Consider the following 20257-nt stretch of genomic DNA (forward strand, 5'->3'; position numbering starts at 1 on the left):
TGTGAGTTAAAATCAGTGCTTTTTTCTGGAAGAAGGTGGGGGAACTCAACGTGAAGTTTGTTTGTTTGTTTATTGCAGGCCCAGTTGAAGTGACGGGCCGTGGCTAAATGGAAGATGTGATTAATAAATCAAGCAGACAATGATCTGGATTCGAAATGGCCACAACTTTATTGATTACAGATATAGGTGGATTTTTTGGCTCAGGCATTGGGTGTATAGCTCTTCCAACTGCCCCCTCCTGACAAAAAGAATTTAATTATTTAATTTTAAAAAGGTAAGGGAACTCAGTTCCCGCGCATTACTGCTCAAAAAACCCTGCTTAAGATGACTTGTATGTTTGCAAGTATTCTTGTGGGGAGGTGTGCCTCTCTGTAAGCTACAGGATACAGCAGTCGGATGCTATCCTGTGATGTGTAGGTTTTGCACTCCTTGCAGCATTCCTCCCAGGTTAACCTCTATACGAATGTATGTGAGTGGTAAAATTCTTCCCTATGGCTATTGACCATAGCCAATTTAGCTGCATAAACCCACCATGGATGCTGTTTCTTGGTCATGCTTGCTGGAGTGTGACAGAACGCTGGAAAAGGGGCCTTGGATGGCAGGATGGATGGACAGGCAGGCGGATGGATAAGTTCTTTGCCCAAGACTATATATGCTCTCAAGCAACCTTCCTCAACCTGGTGGCTTCCAAATGCCAATAGAGGTTGGAGCCAGCACAGCCAATGGTCAGGGAAGATGGATGTTGTGTTGTTGTAAGCTGTGGATGGCACCAGGTTGCAGAAGGGTCTTTTGAAACAGTAGTTTCCACACTGTGGCACTGCTAGGACATGCTACTGCAGTAAAAGATGTCTTAGTTGGGTGGTGGGGGAGAAGGTATGACACTCAGGTGTGCATTGCACCCTGACTCTAGTTGTATCCTGTGGGTAAGACTGAGGAAGGTGCCATTCATGATGCTTTTCAGACTACCTAAGGTTTATCATGAATTTCAAAACTGGGCGTGTGCACCCTGTTCTCTTTGCAGGTATGGGCAAGTTGTAAAAACATGTCCTTTGTTAACATGTTCAAAAATCAGGAAGGATTTTAGGGGTGGATAAGTACATTTCCCCATCCCCTGTCTGTGTGTGTTTCTGTCTGTCTGTAGTTTTGGTGTGATTCAGATTTTAGGTTTCCTTTTTTTTAATGGATGCCATTTGGAAAATATTTAGCCTTACAGAAGCAAAAAGGGAAAAGCATCTCATGGTGTTGCTGACATTGCAAACAGTAATGGTCTTTTATTGTATTAATGAACACTGTGATCACGTTACACTGAGGCCACACATGCAACCCACCCAGAAGTTCTCTTGGGACAGCTACTTTGGAATACATAGGAGCTATGTGTTGCACAACCGTGCAGTAAATAATTTCAGCAAAGGTTGTGCAAGGATAACTTGCAGGAGGATTGCAGCACTGTATACCGGTATTTTTAGGTATATATATCTAAAAGGTTTTAAGGGAAAGGCTAAAATTGCAACTTGTAAATGTGCTGAACAAGTGTGTGTGAACACATGCATTATACGATTGGAGGTGGTTTTCCTGGCTGAGTGTACATTTCATGGCATTTCTGGTGCATTGGCCCAACCATCGTGTGTTTTTCATCAACATTATTAGTTTTCATCTTATTAATTCTTAATCTTGGTTGATTATCTTGGTTGATTGTTGGATTGCACCACACTGACGGAGGGCGTTGCTTCACAATTGCGATGCCTGCAACCTAGACAGGGCCACCCCAGGTCTCCGTGAGTGAAAGTGTCTGGTGTAGGTTCAGTGGGCTGTCCATAATGAATGCCCAATTCCTTGTGCAGAACAGACCTCCTGGTATCTGCAAGAGGCCCTCTCTTGCAGAGTACAGTGTTTGATTTGGTATATAATGAACGAGATGGTATTTTTAAATTATTATTTTTAGGTATCTTTGTCCCAAGCTATATAGGGCTATACCCTGGAAGCAGCACCTTGAACAGCTCAGTAGCTAACTTGATGGTGTGTGCTCATGATGGCACTGGGGCAGTTATATGTGGTCCTGCTTCCAATAATGTTTGTGCCTCCAGAAGTTCCTGGGCAGACATACTGCTTTGTTTCCAGTCAGTGTGTGTGTCTTGTAACTTCCTGCTGAAATCCTCAAACTTTTTATATACCACAAAAGTGCCCAACCCAAGATTGGTGGAGGGTTTTTTTTTTGGTTTTTTTTGCAGGTGTGTTCTGCAACATGCCATTGACACAGCAATAGTACATTAGTGGTGGATTTATACTGGACCGACTCCACATCATACTGCTTTATTAGTTGGTCCACGATGCTATCCCCAATCTTACCACATTATTGCCCCGGGGGGGGGGGGGACTCTTGCATTACAGCACGACAAGCACCCCAGAACACCATCATGAGTGCAAATAATAATGATCGCATAATAAAAAGGACATGGGGGGGCACACATTCCTGTTCATTTTGGGGCCCACTTTTGTTGCTTTCCAGGATGCATTCCAGACATTTGGCTGCCCTCAGTCTGCCATCTTAGAATACTGTAGTTCTTATCACCATTAGGGATGCCCTATCTCTCTTTAAACCACAATGCATTCATGGTTTCCCCCACATCCTGTTGCAGGCAGTTCCTCAGGTTCATCTGGCTGGTTATTTTGCTGCCACTCCTTTTAACTGAGTGCACTTTTATATTGCAAGGAAGGAAGGACCTACTCCTCAGAGATCACCAGCTTCTAATGTTTGATTTCTCCCAATCCCCACACCTCTTCTTTTCCTTTCTTTTTCTTTGGGAACCTAACCCGTGTGAGCAGCTTAATGCAAAGAAATAGCTCCAGGCTTCTCAGACTGGTCCATGGTGATGTCTGTGGCCATTTAAGTATTGCTTCATAACAAAGGCAAACAGTAGAGAACTCACTGTACCCTTGGCTGTTGTTTGTCTGCTAGTGGCTCATGACCCACAACCAGGTCACGACCTCAGGACCATTTTTCTGAGCGTAGTGCAAAATTTGTACTCTCCTAACCTCTGAGGCCCTGGCTCTGTGTAAGCAACTGCTCTTGCTACGAGCTTTTGGAAGGAAAATGCAGTAAAAAGGAACTCAGAAAGCTGATTTATACAGTACTGAGTTGGACCTACTGGTTCACCTAGTTCAGTATTTTCCACACTGGCTGGCAGCAATTCCGAAGTAATTGAATTCAATAGTGCTTCCTCATAGGTAAGAAGGGTTAGGAATGCAGCATTATTCACATATTTGTTAAATGTGTTAAAACCAATTTAACAAATTTGATGTGCAGATTCCTCTGTGGCTCCTGCTATATGAGGGCACAAACACTTTCCAGAAGGGAACATGTTCTAATTAAAATGTTTTAATAGAATAATGATAAGCAGGCCTTTATCAAGGCTGCCCTAAGTAGGGCAGATAAAAATGTCAGGTATTATGCCTCCAATTGAAATACTAGTTTGAACATCTTAAGATGTATCTATGTCACTGAACAGTCCCCCCCCCCAAATAGCATTTATTCATCTTGCCCCTGAGTAGTCAGGTATGTTGAAAACAGGCACAGAAAATATCCAGTTAAAAATCAAACTATATTGGATAAAACAGTATCAGTAACAGTATGGGACGCGGGTGGCGCTGTGGGTTAAACCACAGAGCCTAGGACTTGCCGAACAGAAGGTTGGTGGTTCGAATCCCCGTGACGGGGTGAGCCCCCGTTGCTCGGTCCCTGCTCCTGCCAACCTAGCAGTTCGAAAGCACGTTAAAGTGCAAGTAGATAAATAGGTACCGCTCCAGTGGGAAGGTTAACGGCGTTTCCGTGCACTGCTCTGGTTCGCCAGAAGTGGCTTGGTCATGCTGGCCACATGACCCAGAAGCTGTACGCTGGCTCCCTCGGCCAATAAAGCGAGATGAGCGCCGCAACCCCAGAGTCGGTCACGACTGGACCTAATGGTCAGGGATCCCTTTACCTTTAACTAACAGTATTAGCAATAAAAACAACAAAGAGTCTTGTGGCACCTTTAATACATTTATTAAGGCATAAACTCTCATAGACACTTTAATGCATGTGAAAATACTCTTTGTTGCCTTTTGCTGCCACAGAGTCACAGCAACCCTTCTGGAAGCTGTTATTCAGCCATGGCGGTGGGGCGCAGGGGACAGGACCGACCCATCCCTAGGAAGCAGCAGGTGAATTGGGTATGGATGCCAAAGGCACAGATCTCTTGCCAGTTTCATTTGTGAAGGTAACCTCACAAGCGTTAAGGTGTAAAGGAAAATAAATACTCATACTACACACACGCAAACATACTTTTTTTGCAATTTAAATTTGAATATATCTTGGTGAAACCCTTTAGACTTTGACGAGTATCTCCTCTCCAAAAAAGCCCCACTCCACTGTGCCTTTCTGAAGTGGTGCCCCTCCTTTGGTGGTGGTCCCACAGTTGTGGACTGTTCTGCCTTGCAAAGCCCTCTGTGCAACACCATCCTAAGCTTTAGAAGACTGCTGAAAACATAGGCCTTCCATCAGGCTTTGAGGAATAATTACGCAACTTTCGTGCTCTGTTCACTGGTGTTTGTGCATGTACGTGTATAACCATCGTATTTATTCCATTTAAGAGGAAGCTGTTGGGAGCTGCCATCCAGGGTTTTGGAGCGCAGTGTCATCAGCATGTGGATGAAATTCAGCTTTTTTACTCTGTTCCCTCTGCATCAGGAAAGCCTGCCTGTGTTTCCAGTGACGGATTGAGGCAGACTCCTGATAAGACGATGGTGCTGTGGTGAGGCCTTTCTCATGCTCAGGAATTTAGAGAGACAACCTGTTCTGGATGGGGTTGTACTTCCCCTGAAGGAGCAGGTGTGTAGCTCAGGAGTGATCTAAAGCTCACCTGAGGCCCAGGTGGCTTCACTGGAGTCCTATGATGAGCTCTGGCTGGTTCATCAGCTATGGCCATTCGTGGACTGGGATAGCTTAGCTATGGTAGTCCATGCTCTAGTAACTGTAATATATTTTATATGGGGCTTCCCTTGAAGACTGTACGGAAGCTGCAGCTGATGCAGAATGGGTCTGTTAAGCAGAGCAGCAGGATGAAGCATGTCAGCAATCCTGAAAACACTGCACTGGTTGCCTGTGAGCTCCAGGCCCAATTCATGGTTCTGGTCCTGTTGTACAAAGGCCTGAGCAGCTCAGGGCCCCAGTACTTAAAGGAACACCTCCATCTAATATCTACTGGCCTGTGTTTTGAGATCTGTGGGATGGTGCTGATTGAGTATGGCCCGTGGGGCAGCAACTCATAGTGGGCTTTTCATGGCACTCCCTCCCCAGGAGTGCATCCATGCCCAACACTGATGGCCTTCAGGTGCCATTTGAAGAAGACATATCTGTTTGCTTGGGCTTTTGAAGCATGAATATTGATTGGCATTTCAGCAGCTGGTGTTCTTTTTTTTTGCATACGTTTTGGTTTTAGAGGTGCGTTTTTCTATGTTGTAGTTATTGTACAGCTTGCATTTCCTCCGTTGTTCACTGCCCTCGGCTCCCACAGGGAGAAGGGCAGTCTAGAACTGAAATAACATACAATAAATAAATAATATCCTACCTTTTGGTCCCGCAGGGTCCTTACATTATTTCAAAAATAATATGCAGTTAAAATTGTAACATTCAAATCGGGGGTGGAGAAAACCTTCCGTAAAGCAACCTGCAATTATTACCAATTAAAACCTTTAAAAAAAGACACCAGAACCACTTTAACAGATTAGAACAGAATTCAACAGCATTGTTATTATTTTATATGTGGAGCTTATTATTCATGTGGTTTTCTTTTTGCTTTGTGACAATATAACTTAACTTGTACTGCATGCTAAGCATTTGAAAGCAAATTACGTACTTTAGATGTATTCCGCCCCAAAAACCCATACAAGATAACATCTATTAACAAACAAACTCAGGAGTCCAGTGTTGACATTTGGTGGGAGCACCAGTCCATGCTAAGCATTTTTTAAAGGAAAGGAGGGCTCCTTGTTGAGTCCACCTGTTTAGATATTATGCAGTGGCAGATCACACATTTTGTGCACACATTATCTCTGGTTCAGTTCTCAGCATCTTTCACTAAAAGGATTGCTGCTGGCAGCAGGGCTGTACAAGATCTGCACATGGTGCCTGACACCATGGAGAGATGATGTCAGTGCCAGAGAGTAGACAACACTGGGCTAGAATAGATAGACCAATGAGAAAGGGCACGTAGCTCAGTGCTAGAGCATCTGCTTTGCATGCAAAAGGTTCAATCCCCAGCATCTCCAGGGTAGAGCTACTGCCTGAAACCTTGGAGAGCCACTGCCAGCCAGTGTAGACATCAGAGAGCTAGGTGGACCAGTGGTGGGATTGCATGGCACCTTCCCGTATTCCTTCCTATAAGGCAGCTGAGCTTCATATGTGTATTCATTTGTGTATTGATGAATTCAATTTATCTCTTGCCCTTCCTCCCTGAAGGGTGCCCTTTCTCTTACGTATTCAGAAAGGAGCCCTATAAATATAGACATAAATAAATTGAATAGGGTGTGTGTGTGTGTGTAGTAATGGGGGATGCCAGCTGTAGTGACATTCAGATGCGTATATACCCAAGTAGGAAAAAGGCGGACATTCAGGGTCACACACACTGTTGAATAAAGGTGATTTAGAACTCTTTAAAAAAGAAGAAGAAACCACTGCTGTGAAATTATTTAGTGTAACCAATATTTATCCACCAGGGCAAAGAAAAGAGTCTGAATGTATCAGAAATAACCAAGAGACTTGTGAGCCCTTAAAGCAGGCATAGGCAAACTCCGGCCCTCCAGATGTTTCAGACTACAATTCCCATCATCCATGACCACTGGTCCTGTTAGCTAGGGATGATGGGTATTGTAGTCCCAAACATCTAGAGGACCAGAGTTTGCCTATGCCTGCCTTAAAGACTACATACATTTCTTGTGCCATGAGCCATTATGGTCGGCAAGAAGTGCCTGAAGTTTTCTTGAAGATATAAGATTTCCCTCTCCCACCCTTTAAAAAGCATCCCGGAATTCAAAAGTTTATACTTTGTTGGTGTCTGTGCGTGCAGTTTCCACTTGAACCCATTAAACACACACACACACTAAGAAGTAATATGAAATTGAGTGTGCAATAGAATATAAATCTTTAACAATTCAGCCGGCGTCAACGACCCAAAATGAATCATCTGACTTTCACTCCAAGCAAGCTGAGGGCAATGTTTTGCATCAAGATGCAAATAAAGCCCCGATTAATTTTGCAACATTGCCCAACCCGCCTGATTTCTCACCATCACGCTTGTTGTTTTTAGTTGGGTCCCCCCCCCCCCCCCGCCAGTTATAGTCCAAGATTAAGGTGTGGATTTTTGGCTTCCTTGCCCCCGCGTAACAAGTGCAGGCAAAATTAGCGGGTGGGCGAGGAACCGGTGCAAAGGCGGGGGAGGGGCCGGAGGAGGCGGGGCGGGGCTGGGCTTGCTCCCCTCCGGAGGAGAGGCGGCGAGGGAAAGAGACTGGCTGGCTGCTGCTTTGCGAGAGAAGCCTGCCGACTGGCGACTCCGCCTGCTTCTTTCCAGGCCAGGAGGCACGAAGAAGGAGGAGGGGGCTTCCTGCAGGAGGGGGCGGGGGCGGTCAAGCAGAGAGCCTCCCCCATGCAAACTCCCCGGCAGGCAGGCAGGCTTCAGCCCCCGCTCCTGCTGCCAGTAGCTGCCTCCCCCGCTGTCATGAGCATCCATAAAGGAGGATCCCGCTTGCAGCGGCAGCAGCAGCCTGGCGAATAGGGCGCGCGCGCGCAGGGCGCACGGAGTGGCAAAGGCGAAGGAGACGAGGCAGAGGCTGCGGGCTGGCGGAGGAACAGGAGAGATTCAGATTGCAAGCAAGCCGGGACGCTTCGTCGGCTTCGGGAAAGCCCTGCGGGGGCCGAGGGCACGCGCCTCGCTTTGCTGGGCGCAGAGGTGGAGAGGGAAGAATCTCTCCCCCACCCCCGCTCCAAAGGGGATTTACGCTCGCCACGTTTCTGGCGCAGCCGAAGAGAAGACTGAACTAGACGGCAATCCACCTGTCTGCCTCTCACCGCCTACCACTTCAGGAGGGCGTCAGGACGCGAAGCCACCGGAGGCGCCTCTGGTCACTCCCCCTGCAGGGAGAGTCGAGCAGGACCCCGCGCACCCCGCCCCCTAAAGCCTTTCCACGCTCGGTAAGGTTGGCCAGAGCAGCGCCCACGCTCCCCACCCCCCCAACGCCGGGCACGCTTCCCTTCTCCAAAGAGGCAGCTCCCTGCCACCTTCTTGGCCAGATCTTCGCCCGCCTCCAACATCTGGCATAGCCATGACTCTCTGATCGCACGTCTCTCCACCCCCGCCGCAGGCACGCAGAGTGCGCCGCCCCTGATCCCCAATTTTGGCCTAAGCTGAAAAGGGCACATTGGATCACCCCTCGTCCTGGGGCCCAGCTGAGCCCCTGGGTGCCCCCACTGCCGTCGGCGGGATGAAGCCTTTGGAGAAATTTCTGAAGAAGCAGGGGTCTCACTTGGCTGCCCGGGCTGGCCCCGGGGCTGGTGGGCAGCTGCCTCGCAGGCAAAGCGTCTCCAAGATCCTGCTGCCCGGATTCCTCAAGGAGCCCCCCGAGGAGCCCCCCGAAGGAGGCACGGACACTGCTGGCGATGGGCGATGGCTGGAGCTGCGGCCCCCCGATTCCTCTCTGCGCTCCCCAACTTCCTTCTCCTCCGAGGAACTGTCCCCAGGCGGTGGCGGAGGAGGCGAAACCCAGCTCAGCCCAGAGTCTGTACCCACCTGCTGCTGGGCGCCGCTGGCAGAACCCGAGAGCCCCGATCGACTGCTGGGGAGACTTCTGGAGAGGCTGGGAGGCGACCCGACAGCCCCCCATGGGCATGGCTGCGGTGCAGGTAGGGGACGAGTCTGGGACCCTGGAATGAGAGTGGGAGGTGCCAAGCTAAGGAAAGGAAAATTCACAGCTCTAATATCAGGGGCTGATAGTGCCAAAGGGAAAGGCAGCATCAGTAGCTGACATTTTTGCACAGAATACAGGTCGATGTAGGGACTGGCAAGGGTAGGGGCAGATGGACATGCCTTTACTTGGGCCCTGGAAGTTGGAACCAGTTTATCTGGCCTGCATAGCTCAGTTGGTTAGAGCATGGTGCTGATAACGCCAAGGTTGTAGGTTTGATCCCTGTATTGGGACTGCTGCATATTCCTGCATTGCAGGGGGTTGGACTAGATGATCCTCAGAGTCCCTTCCAACTCTAAAATTCTATGATATTGTGAATCAGTCCCAGAACATGTGGCATAATACTGAAGTGTGTCTCTGAGCATGTGCAAAGTGCCCTTTCCTCAGTAACTGAATCCTGTCTCCCTCCCGCTTCTCCAGAATCCAAACTAAGCACCCAGCTTCCAGGTGCGATTTCCAAGCAAACATGGTACCCTGTGTTTGAGAGGGTCTGCAGGGCCTCATTTTTAGGGAACAGAATCAGGTAGCAAGATATGGTCTCGGAATGATCAGACTCTCTCACCTTTCCATCATAATCAGCTGGTATCATCTCCTTTTGGGATCTTTGATCTGGAGAAATAGGCCCAGTATGGAGGAAGAATTTTTATGGGGGGTGGGGCAGTGAAGGAGCGGGGAGGGCAGTAACAAAGTTAAGGGGGGGGGCTTCCCTCTCCTTCAGTCTGGTGATTGCACCTGTCTAAGGGATGATGGCAAACATAGGAAGAGCAGACAGAGTGCTGAGTGCACTCTCTGCTGGCAGGAATTCTGCCGATGGAGCATTTGCGTTGGGGCAGAGGTGGAGAGCCTGTGGCCCTCAACATGCTGATGGACCACAACTCCCATCATCCCTGACCATGGACCGTGCCAGCTGGGGCTGATGGGAGGAGGAGTTCAACATTCCCTAAAGGGCTCCAGATCCCTGGTGTAAGGGGTACTTGTGACTGGGGTTATGATGTTGAAGGGTTGCCTGCTCCTGGGGTTGCCAGAGGAGTTCAGTGGAGACATGTGGCAAGATCAAACTTGGGGGGGGGGGGCTTAAAGGTGAAAGTGGATGCAAAAGAGCTTCTGCCACAAGGTGAAGTTTCCAGTGAAAGTTATAACAACAACAACAACAACTTTATTATTTATACCCTGTCCATCTGGCTGGGTTTCCCCAGCCACTTTGGATGGCTCACAGCTAGTTTTATGGTAGGGGTTTTGGGGAGAAGGTCTGGGGTCAAAGAGAAAAGACATCTAGGAATGGGTAAAGAAGGTGGGTGGCTTCTCCAGAGCTTAGTACTGGAGCTAGTGGAGTTTTAAGAGGCTGAGCTCGCAGCTAGAAAGTGCCAGGTCTGTTCGATCCTGGAATCATTGACTCGCATCAAGCAACTCTTAGCTTCAGCCCCCACTTCTATGGGAATAGGGACAATAATCTCTGGTCTCCTTTGCTGTGTTGTTGTAAGGTTAGTGAATGAGGAGACAGTATGTAGGGTTTTGAACCCTTTGGCAAAAAGTGCTATATAACTTCTAAATATTTTGTAATGATTAATTTCTCTGTAATTAGGTTTTTGTGTTTTTTTAAGTACAAAATGTATTACAGTACAGCGATTATTCTCACATCTGTCCTGCCTCGTGAGAGAGGTTGACTTTTACTGCAGGCTTGTAAATAACTGCTTGACAAGTCACCTGTGGTGAGTAAGAAACAATTCTAAGTGATCAGAAAAGAATGTGTTTGTAGAGATGAGAGAGAGAAGCCTCCCCCCCCCTTTCAGACCACTGATGACTAATAATAGAACTAATTTGAAATGTGGACTTGTAATCTTTATGATCTGAGTTGCAAGGCTGTTTTATCCTTGTTTTGCACATGAAGAAACAAGGTTGAGAGAAGGAGTCAATTTCTGAGCAGGCATTTGAACTCAGGCGTGTTCACACTTGCATGTACATCACCACTGGCAGCTGAACGTGTGAACTGGCTCCATTGCAAAGCATTGCGTTTGAGGTGATGCAAAGTAATAGCCAAGTTCTTTCCATTGCATTAGATCCATGATGGTTCATCCACACATGGACTGTAGTCATTGCTGGATGCTGCAGCCCTCAGGTGATGAATATTGGAGAGATAGATTTGAAGTGGCATTGGGACATTGGCACAGTTTGCACGTAATGCTAAGGCAAACCATGGCTAACTGTGAACAAGCAAGCATGTGGGTACTCAGAGAAAAATCATGGCCACTTTGCTTCTTCCTCAGCCTTATTTCTGCTGCACTATGCAGAGCTAAGCCGTGGTTTGGTTTAGCATTAAGTGTGAACATGGGTTCATGGTTTGTCTTCCCAGACTGGTGGAATGCTGTGCTAAACCATGGCTTAAGTCTAGGTAGTGTGGCAGCAGTCGGATTGAAGGAGGAGTAAAGCCCCCACATTTTTTACTTTGGGCGCCCGTACATTTGTTTGTTCACGTCAAGCCATTGCCAGATACACACCACAAATTTTGATGAGAATGCATTAAAAAAGAAATAGCTATCTGTGTGTGTAGGGTTTATCTTCAGTGTTTGGAAAATCAAACCTAGAATTATATTCACTGATGTGAAACTCTGGTGTTGAAAATTAAAGAGAAATAGTTAAAAAAAAAATTATGTGTTCTTTCTGTGCAAAGCTCATATATATATATATATATATATATATATATATATATATATATATGCTTTCGTAGATTTTCACGGGTACAGGTATATATATATATATATATATATATATATATATATATATATATGGTCTGTACATGAGCCATGCATTAAAATGCTACCATCTTCCTTACTTGTCTGTAAGGTAACAAAAAGTTAAGTATTGTCAGTGCATGTTCGTGTGTGTGTGTGTGTGTGTTGTGTTGTGTAACAATTTTGACATTCAGCTGAAGAGTATGCATTCTTGGTATCCAGCCATTATTTGTGTTTGCTACTTGTGGTCCCTTTGCCCCAAAGTCTCTGGCACATGCACAGGACTTGGGAGATGAGAGGCCTCAATCTCCCACTTCATGCTTTTAGCATACTTAGCTTAAAGGCCCTTAGAAGTGTCTCCAAGGCAGTAGGAAATAAGGACTGCCTTTGGTAAACAGAAGTAGTTGGACTATAGCACACTACACCAGCTCCCTAATGAAAGTATCCTCCAGGATACTGGGAATAATTCTCCTTTTTTTGTTGAGGAGAGCCAGACTTTCTACTCACTGTTTTTTAAAAATCAGGAGTGTATTAATTTTAGCAGTGAGATATTTTTTCTGGCTGGATTTTTCATGCCTAGTTACTTAAGCTCAGAACAGTTGTTGCAGGCAAGAAATGAATAAATATGCAAATTCTTTCTGGACATGTGCAAAGTGCTTTTGGGTTGTGTGATTGACTAACATCTGAGACTAGAAGGAAGAGCTTCCAGGTCAGAAGGCACAAAATTTCCAGGTAAGGGTGGAAATGTAAAAAGGTAAAAGTATACAGTGGTACCTTGGTTCTCAAACTTAATCTGTTCCGGAAGTCCGTTCCAAAACTAAAGCATTCCAAAACCAAGGCAAGCTTTCCCATAGAAAGTAATGCAGAATGAATTAATTCGTTCCAGACTTTGAAAAGTAACCCCACTAAAATAGCAATTTAACATGAATTTTACTATCTAACGAGACCATTGATCCATAAAATGAAAGCAATAATCAATGTACTGTGCTATAAAATAAATAAGACAGTATTGTAGATGATTAAAAAAAAAAATTCTTACCTGCACTGATGATAGTCATTGTTTGGATGGGGAGCTTTTATCTATTTCTGCAGTCACACAATCGATCAATCAGTAGCTGAACTGGGTTCCACACAGTCACAAAAACAAATTAACCAAAAAAAGCCTCAAAAACAAAAATGCAAAATAAATAACAAAAACAAAAGAGCCAAACTTAATTCATTCTGGAAGTCAGTTTGATTTCCAAAATGTTCGAAAACCAAAGCGCAGCTTCTGATTGGTGCAGGCGCCCCAGAAACAATAGCCAACAGCCGCATCGGACGTTCACCTTTCAAAAACCGGTACATTTACTTGCGGGTTTTCTGCATTTGAGAACCAAGGCGTTTGAGAACCAAGGTACCACTGTATTGGGAAATGATCTATAATGAATTAGAAAAAAATGCTTAAAATTACTCCCCCCATCCCGCCAAGAGTCATTTTTATTGGGAATAACCTAGACAGAAATTGCTAGGTGTCAGAAAAAGTTATTTATGTATGCAACAACTGCGGCCTGTGTTTTGTTAGCCTCAAAATTGAAAGTGAGCGAGGTCCCAACTAAAGAGGACTGGCAACTTAAATTGACAGAATCTGCGGAACTTGCAGATTTAACACATAGAATAAGAGAGCAAGAAGAACATATATTTAAAGAAGAGTGGAAAGCATTTATTGAATATATGGAAAATTACTGTATACAGCTGAAAACGCTGGCAGTGTTAAGATAAATTCAATGGCGTAAATAATATTTGATTGATGTAAAAGTGGAAAACTGATTTGAATGGTTATAGTAAAATGTGCAGGAATGTATGACATGTAAAATGAAACATGGAAGGATAAGAAGGGAAGTCATTCGATATTTTAAAGTTTGTAAAATATTTATTTTGAAAGGTACAATTGAAAACTTAATAAAAAATATTATATATAAAAAACAAAATTTCCAGACAAGCTTGAGATATCCTAGAGATTGGCCTCTGGGTGGTGAATATTTCATATCTTAAGCGGAAATTTGCAGTCGGCAGCGGTTTAAATGGACCGTTGGGGCAGAGGAAATCAAAGTTGCCTGGAGTGCGTGGCTACATGCATACTTCCTTCAGTTACTGTTTGGGCACAATAAAAGATCAGGTGGGCACAAACTGTATCAAGCCAGATGACTTGGAGTGGACTTTGGTTTCAAGTCTTGTGTCGTATATAACACAGATATCACAGGCCCCAAGTCCCTGAACCTCTCTGTTAATCTTTAACACCACTCCAATGCTAAGGTTAGCTAGTATGAGAAGGAAAAGGCAGAAACGGCCTATGCTCTGTCTGGGAAAGGATGCTCATTAAACAGAGGCCCCTTTCAGGTGTTCATTTTCTACCTGTTGGTGGATTATTATTTTTTTAGGTTGCAGCAGCGCTTGGCTTATGTCCCTTCCCAGTGCTCACTGGAGAGCTTTGGAAGATGTATATTATTTCTTTCTTGACTTATGTGGTATTTTAAGCAGAGGACTGCAGGAATCTTGATGGTACAAAGGTTAAAACAAAAAGGACACGCTCAGGAAGTGAAAGCGAGAGCTGTATTGTGTACTTCAGACTCCTCCTACATATGGAATAATTGCTGCTGCAGACTTTGATCATATTGCATTATCTTCTGGGTGGAATTAGGCACATCAGGTGGAGTGGAACGATATGGAAATAGTTTCCTGTTCCCAACTTGTATCAGAGATGTGGGCAATTTCAGGAGAGCTTTTACATGGGGAGTTTCCTTGTGAGGTTACTAGAGAGAAGTTGAATGCTAGAGCAAGGGAGCGCCACTATATCCTACCCAACCACCTGCAAAAATCCAGGCTTCTGCTTTCTGCTCTGACTATATAGACCAGCACCCAAATGCTTTCTTTCTAGCCAAAAAAGAAAAAAAAGAAAAAAAGGAAAAAAAGGAGGAACACTGTTCTCAGCTCATACACTCTTTTTGCTTTCTGGTGGCCACCAGTCATCAAAAGTCTAGTAAAGATGCATTGCTTCATGGCACATTGATGTTAGCTAAGCAAAAGCTACCTCAGTTTAAGGACGGGAGTGCTGGGGCGGATTTGTACTGCAAACACACCCAGCCACCATGCAGTTCCACAGTACCCAGTGACTCAGCTGAATGTGTGAAGTGCATCCCTCGAAAAGTATTTCGTTTCAGTTTGTCTTGAATGCTATGAAAATTCTCTCTCTGGCCGTTAATCCGTGCTGGCTCCTTCACACATGCCTGTCTTGATGCTGCCATTGACAAATTCAAAATGTGTATGTCTGTGCAATATACAGAAGAGAAATGCTTAGCAGGTGACGATGACCTTCCCCTTTCTGGCCTTCTTTTGCTTATTCTCGCTCCTTTCTGCCACTTGCCTCGTTCCTCTTCCACCCAGACCTGGGATTGTCCTGTGAGCTAAAACCTCTACTCTGGCTTCCAACACCAGTAATGGTGCCTTTTATTGCTCAGGTTGATCCAGCAACTGCCCTGAGCTGTAGACGCAGCTCGGCCTTAGACACTGCTCTCTCCTGGGTTGTTTGCAGCCCCAGCCTGACCTTGACATGACACATTCACAGCTTGAGAGTGGGCAGGCAGCATTGGTTTTTAAAGCAGTGTCAGTTCCCCTCAAATTCAAACAGCAGCCCCTAAGCTAGCAATAAAAGTGTGTGTGTGTTTTGCTGGCTACATTCCACCTCCTGCCTTGGTGGAGACAGGTAGAAATTAAAGAGGACTGAAGCTTGGGGGCTGAGAGGACTCTTTGGTTTACTATGCATATATCCACCTCTTTTCAAAACTAACACATGGATGCCCCTCGATTGATTGTGCGTGTAAGGAAAGCCAGGGATTAGAGTTCCACAAAAAGAGGCAGAATTATTTGAAGATGTCTCTCTGAGCATTCAAGGGATAGAGCTTGTTTTTAAAACATTTGCTCAGCCACAATGAGAGCTAGAAACTTGCTTTTAAAAATAGCAATAATTACAACAAAATCTGAGATTCTGCAATACTGTGTGATGGAAAGGAGGGTGGGAAGACAGCTTTTTTTTGCCTTGTGGGGAGGCTGTTAATTAACTAGAGCATTGATCTTCAGGGCTGAATACTGTGGAAGACAGCGCAAACCCTCCACCCTAGCCCAGGGCTCTCAAATTGTGGTAATTGTGGGTATAAAAAGCAACTTTATACATTGATTCAGACCAGTGGGTTGTCTAGACCTGCAGTGGAACTGCTGGTAGCCTATCCGAAACCCAGTTTTGCAAGCCAATGGGCAGAATTTCTTTCCCAGTCCTAACCAGGGCCCTTTAACTGGAACTGCTGGGAGATGAAAATAGACTTCCAGTAAACTTGGCTCCTATGAATAGCTGGATGAAAGGAATTGAGGTTTCCATTCTGAGTTTTAAAGCACCTGCAAGGCAGAGTACAAAATGCATAAATTCACCCTAAAACGGTAGACTCCTATGGACAGGAGTCTGTACTGTTTGATATTCCTGCAAATCAGCAAGTTCTGACCAAAAAAGTTCAGCACATGTTCAGAGAAAAAATGGCGTGGTGAACAAGGGAGAAATTGATACACCCGGCAGCAGTGATCATAATTGCAATGGGGGGAGCTAAATTTCTCTGAGCCTGTGCAGAGTTCTTTTCCAGTCTTTGCTGGCTAACCACAGTCTGCTCCTCCTATGCATTTTGGATTAGGAGGAAGTGGGGGCTTCCAGGTCATGGTGGGTGGCTTTCAGAGAGGATTGTGCCCCAGAAGGGCTCCTTTCAGAAGCCTAATTGCATCCTCCCCACCCCCCCCCGCCACCACAGATATTCTCCCCTTTCTTCCCTTCCTCCCCCACCCATTGCTGTGGGCACCCCTTCTCCTCCTCTGGAAGAGGGTGTGGAGTGCAACCCAGAACTCTTGGCTCCAAGACCTCTTGTTGTTAATTTATTAGACTCCAGTCGTCCCTGCTCCCAGCTTCCCACTCCAACCACTGGAGACACAACCTCCTTTTATGTTGTGCCCCTTAGGATATAATTATATGCCCTTTCTCTCTCCCTCTCAAAAAGAAAGGCAAGGCCTGTAGGCTTCTGAGGGCTGGCTGAAATGTTTGCACAGGCCTGCCGCGCCTGGGAAAAGAAAGAAAAAAACACGAGGCTTGCTTTTTCCTTCCTTTATTGTTGCGCATCCTTGCTAATTGCAGGACCACCCCAGCCGCAGAGCATGGCTCCCCATTGTGCCAAGGATTTCCTTAATCCTCTCCTCACTGCACTGCCTCCGCTGCTGCCGTCACTTGTCCAAGATTCCCTCCCCGCAAAGCAGCCCAGAATCGCTTTGATCTGAGCTTGACATCTAGGCCTGTGCCTCTCTGCTGGAGCCAGGAGGATTTCCCATGCCTCACCACTTCTTTCCCTCCCGGTGGCTCACAACCCACATCACCGGTGAAAGAAAGGTGGCAGCTTCCCCCATTTGAGCCAGAGGAGGCAAGCGACAATCTTTTTGCTGGATCAGGCCAGGGATGCATCTGGTCCAGGGATGCACCCTGGTCAGCTAATGTCCTTGGGATGCTCAGAAGCAGGGCATGATGGAGATAGTTGATTCGCTACCATCCCCATGGTCTAATAGGAGACAATTGGCCTTGGGGCATCCATTCCTCACCACTTTCCTTCTAAGACTGCCCTGGCTTCCTGCCCTCTCTCGCTGTCTCCCTCTCCCTCTGTGGCATAAGCATCCATTTCTCATTCCCTAAGCTCTTCCCTCTCTGCCTCTTGCATGTACCTCTTCCTTCATCAGCATCAGAAACCACATAGCCTTGCCTGTTAAGCCTGCCCAAGCAACTTGGCCCTAAAAATCTAGATTAGTTTGCCTGTCCAAACATGCCTGTCTGTCTGTGGACAAAAGCCCAGCTTTGGTGAAGTTTCTGGAGGCAATTCTCCGTTGTTAGGGGCCTCCCGGCAGGATGACTGTTGACATGCCTGCCATATTCCCCTTCCAGCTCTCCTACGAACTCATCATCCACCTCCTCTCTTTGCCCCCTTCCCCCCCAGTCTGTCTGTTCATTATACCCAGGGTAGCCTTTCCATTCATTGACCTGTTTCTTTCTCTTCCTTTGGAGGTCTTTCCTTGAGATCCTTTTCTCCAGCAGAAGCTTTGCTGAACCACTTTATCCGCATCTTACCTACACAGTCACTTGACTCTCCCTGATCTCATGCTTGCTGCTTATTTGACCGTCTGTGACTGCTCCTCTCCCTACCCTGCAATCAGACTCGCATATAGGCTGTGCACACATTAATGGTTTAAACTGCAGTGAGGTCGTTTCTTCCCCGTTGCTTTTCAAGTCACATTTGCATGTTGCTGTGCACACCAGAGAGGGGGCAGGGAATGTCTTCACCCCATGTGCGTTATTTGTTTGGTTTCCCCACGCCTGCAACCTCCACCCCCTGCGCTCTTATTCATGAAGTGGTCACCCGGGCATGAACTGTCATCTGCACACAAGCAGTGACTGTCTCAGATGTACACACCTCAGTTTAACAGCAAAGCGAACGTGGCTTGCATTTTCAAATCAGGCGGAAGCTGGTTTGAGGGGGAAATGCACCAAGCGGCAGTATTTCTCAAGAAACTACATGATAGGTATGGATTGTGGCTAATGTCATGGGTACATGGCTTCAAGCACCAGCAGTGGGAGCGCAGTGGAGTATAAGAGTAAATTGTAACGTGCACACAGCCATAGATTGCAAGCCCTCTGGCACTCTGTTGGGGCTATGCAACTATTCAGGAGTAACAAAAAAGGGGTGTGTGCGTGTGATTGCTCTCTGACTGTTATCCAGTCTATGGATGGGGGAGAAATTAATTCAGTTTGCATTTTAATGCGAAACGACCCGATTCACAGCTCTCAAACCAATGCACAAACTGAAATTTGCACCTCCCTGAATTTTGTGATGCAGTTGTCCAGCCACCGCCAACACACACCCCTCCAGCAAAATGTATTAAAAAAACCCAAGGATATATTGGGGGGAAATGTGCACAAAAATGTATCTGTTAATGAAACAATGTGCAAAATGCAGAAAGGTGTATATTAGTTGAAGTACATACAGAAATGCATACAAATTTTCATGCAGACTTAAAAAAAAATATGTTTGCAACCTGAGGCAGAAATGGGCCAAGCTGAATTTAAAACTGGGGAAATGCAGAAATGCAAGAGAAACTGAAACTGACAGGTTCACCTATCCCTAATCCAGCCACTGCTGTCTGTCTTCATCTTTTCCTACTCCTTCTTGGACCCTGCCTAATGCTCAGCATTCGTCTCTAGGCTTCTGTGCCCTGGAGGCAGCTGGCAGCAGGCTGTTCCTTGCAGTGAAGGGGGTGACTCTGTGACACTTATTCTTGCCTGCTAATCCCTCCCCTGTAGAGCAGTCTCGAGAGCCTGTTGGCTTGCTCTCCAATCTCTGAGTAGTTTCTCTGCCAGAGTTGGCTGGCCATTCCGGTGTCCTTTTGCTTATTAATCACACTGGGCTGTCATTGCAGAGCTAAGAAAGACAATATCCAGGGCTGTCGCCCCTTTCTATGATTTGCTGTCAGGCTTGCAGTTGCACTTGGCGAATCACTGTCCCAACCTCATGTCGCTCCTCCTGCTTCATCTGACTGACCATCCTTCTTGCCTGGGATTTTACACATAAACCATCCCAGACCGTCAGATTCTGCTGACCTGGAACCCTGAATTCTGTCACGGGGATAAATAGTTCCGAAATGCGGTAAAACATGGGGAAAACTCACCGCTGGATTGCACTGCTTTGTACAGCCCATGTGACACAGTAGCTAACAGACTGAGCTGTAAGTTAGGAATACAGTGGTACCTCTGGTTAAGAACTTAATTCGTTCTGGAGGTCTGTTCTTAACCTGAAACTGTTCTTAACCTGAAGCACCACTTTAGCTAATGGGGCCTCCTGCTGCCACTGTGCTGCCGGCGTGCGTTTTCTGTTCTCATCCTGAAGCAAAGTTCTTAACCCGAGGTAATATTTCTGGGTTAGCGGAGACTGCAACCTGAAGCGTATGTAACCTGAAGCGTATGTAACCCGAGGTACCACAGTACCTTCCTTCTCTTGGCAGTTCACTTCCTTAGGCTCATCTCACCCATCTGCTGTCTAAGGATAATAATACTGGCCTGCTCTACAGGGCTGACCACTTTAAAGCACTTTTAAAAATGCTAAGTGTTATTAACAGTACTCCTTTGTCATATTGTGCCCATTTGCACAGACTGTTCCAGCAACAGGTTGTATGGTGGTATCTCTTGTTTTGCTCTGGTGGTTAAAATTTAAAGCTCCCAGCTGTGTCACAGGCTGACGCCCAAAGGACCTCTGGACTTAGTCGCCAGTGGGGCCCGATCTATAAAACATTTGGGCTACAGATTGCAGGAGCATTTACACTAACATTCCCAGAATTATTTTGGGTGGGTGGTGGGAATTGTGCTTGAATGTATTTAGCTAGAGTCACCCAGTGAGCCCCAAGACTAAATGGGGATTTGAAATTGGTTGTCTCTT

General features: G+C 46.1%; 1 protein-coding gene across 2 annotated transcripts in view; it reads left to right on the forward strand.

Moving 5' to 3' along the window:
* Positions 1-20257, forward strand: part of RAPGEFL1 (Rap guanine nucleotide exchange factor like 1) — a 68192-nt gene that overhangs the window by 11524 nt on the left and 36411 nt on the right. The window contains exon 1 of one of the 2 annotated variants that reach the window (XM_028703429.2): positions 7513-8929. The exons of the other annotated variant lie outside the window; for it this stretch is intronic. Coding sequence (XP_028559262.2) covers positions 8512-8929 — 418 coding nt within the window. The 5' untranslated portion in view covers positions 7513-8511. Of the gene's footprint in view, positions 1-7512; positions 8930-20257 lie in introns of those variants that run through there. 2 annotated transcript variants of the gene reach the window in all.

This window comes from Podarcis muralis, chromosome 13 (genome assembly GCF_964188315.1).
Source record: "Podarcis muralis chromosome 13, rPodMur119.hap1.1, whole genome shotgun sequence".
Classification (NCBI taxonomy): Eukaryota; Metazoa; Chordata; class Lepidosauria; order Squamata; family Lacertidae; genus Podarcis; species Podarcis muralis.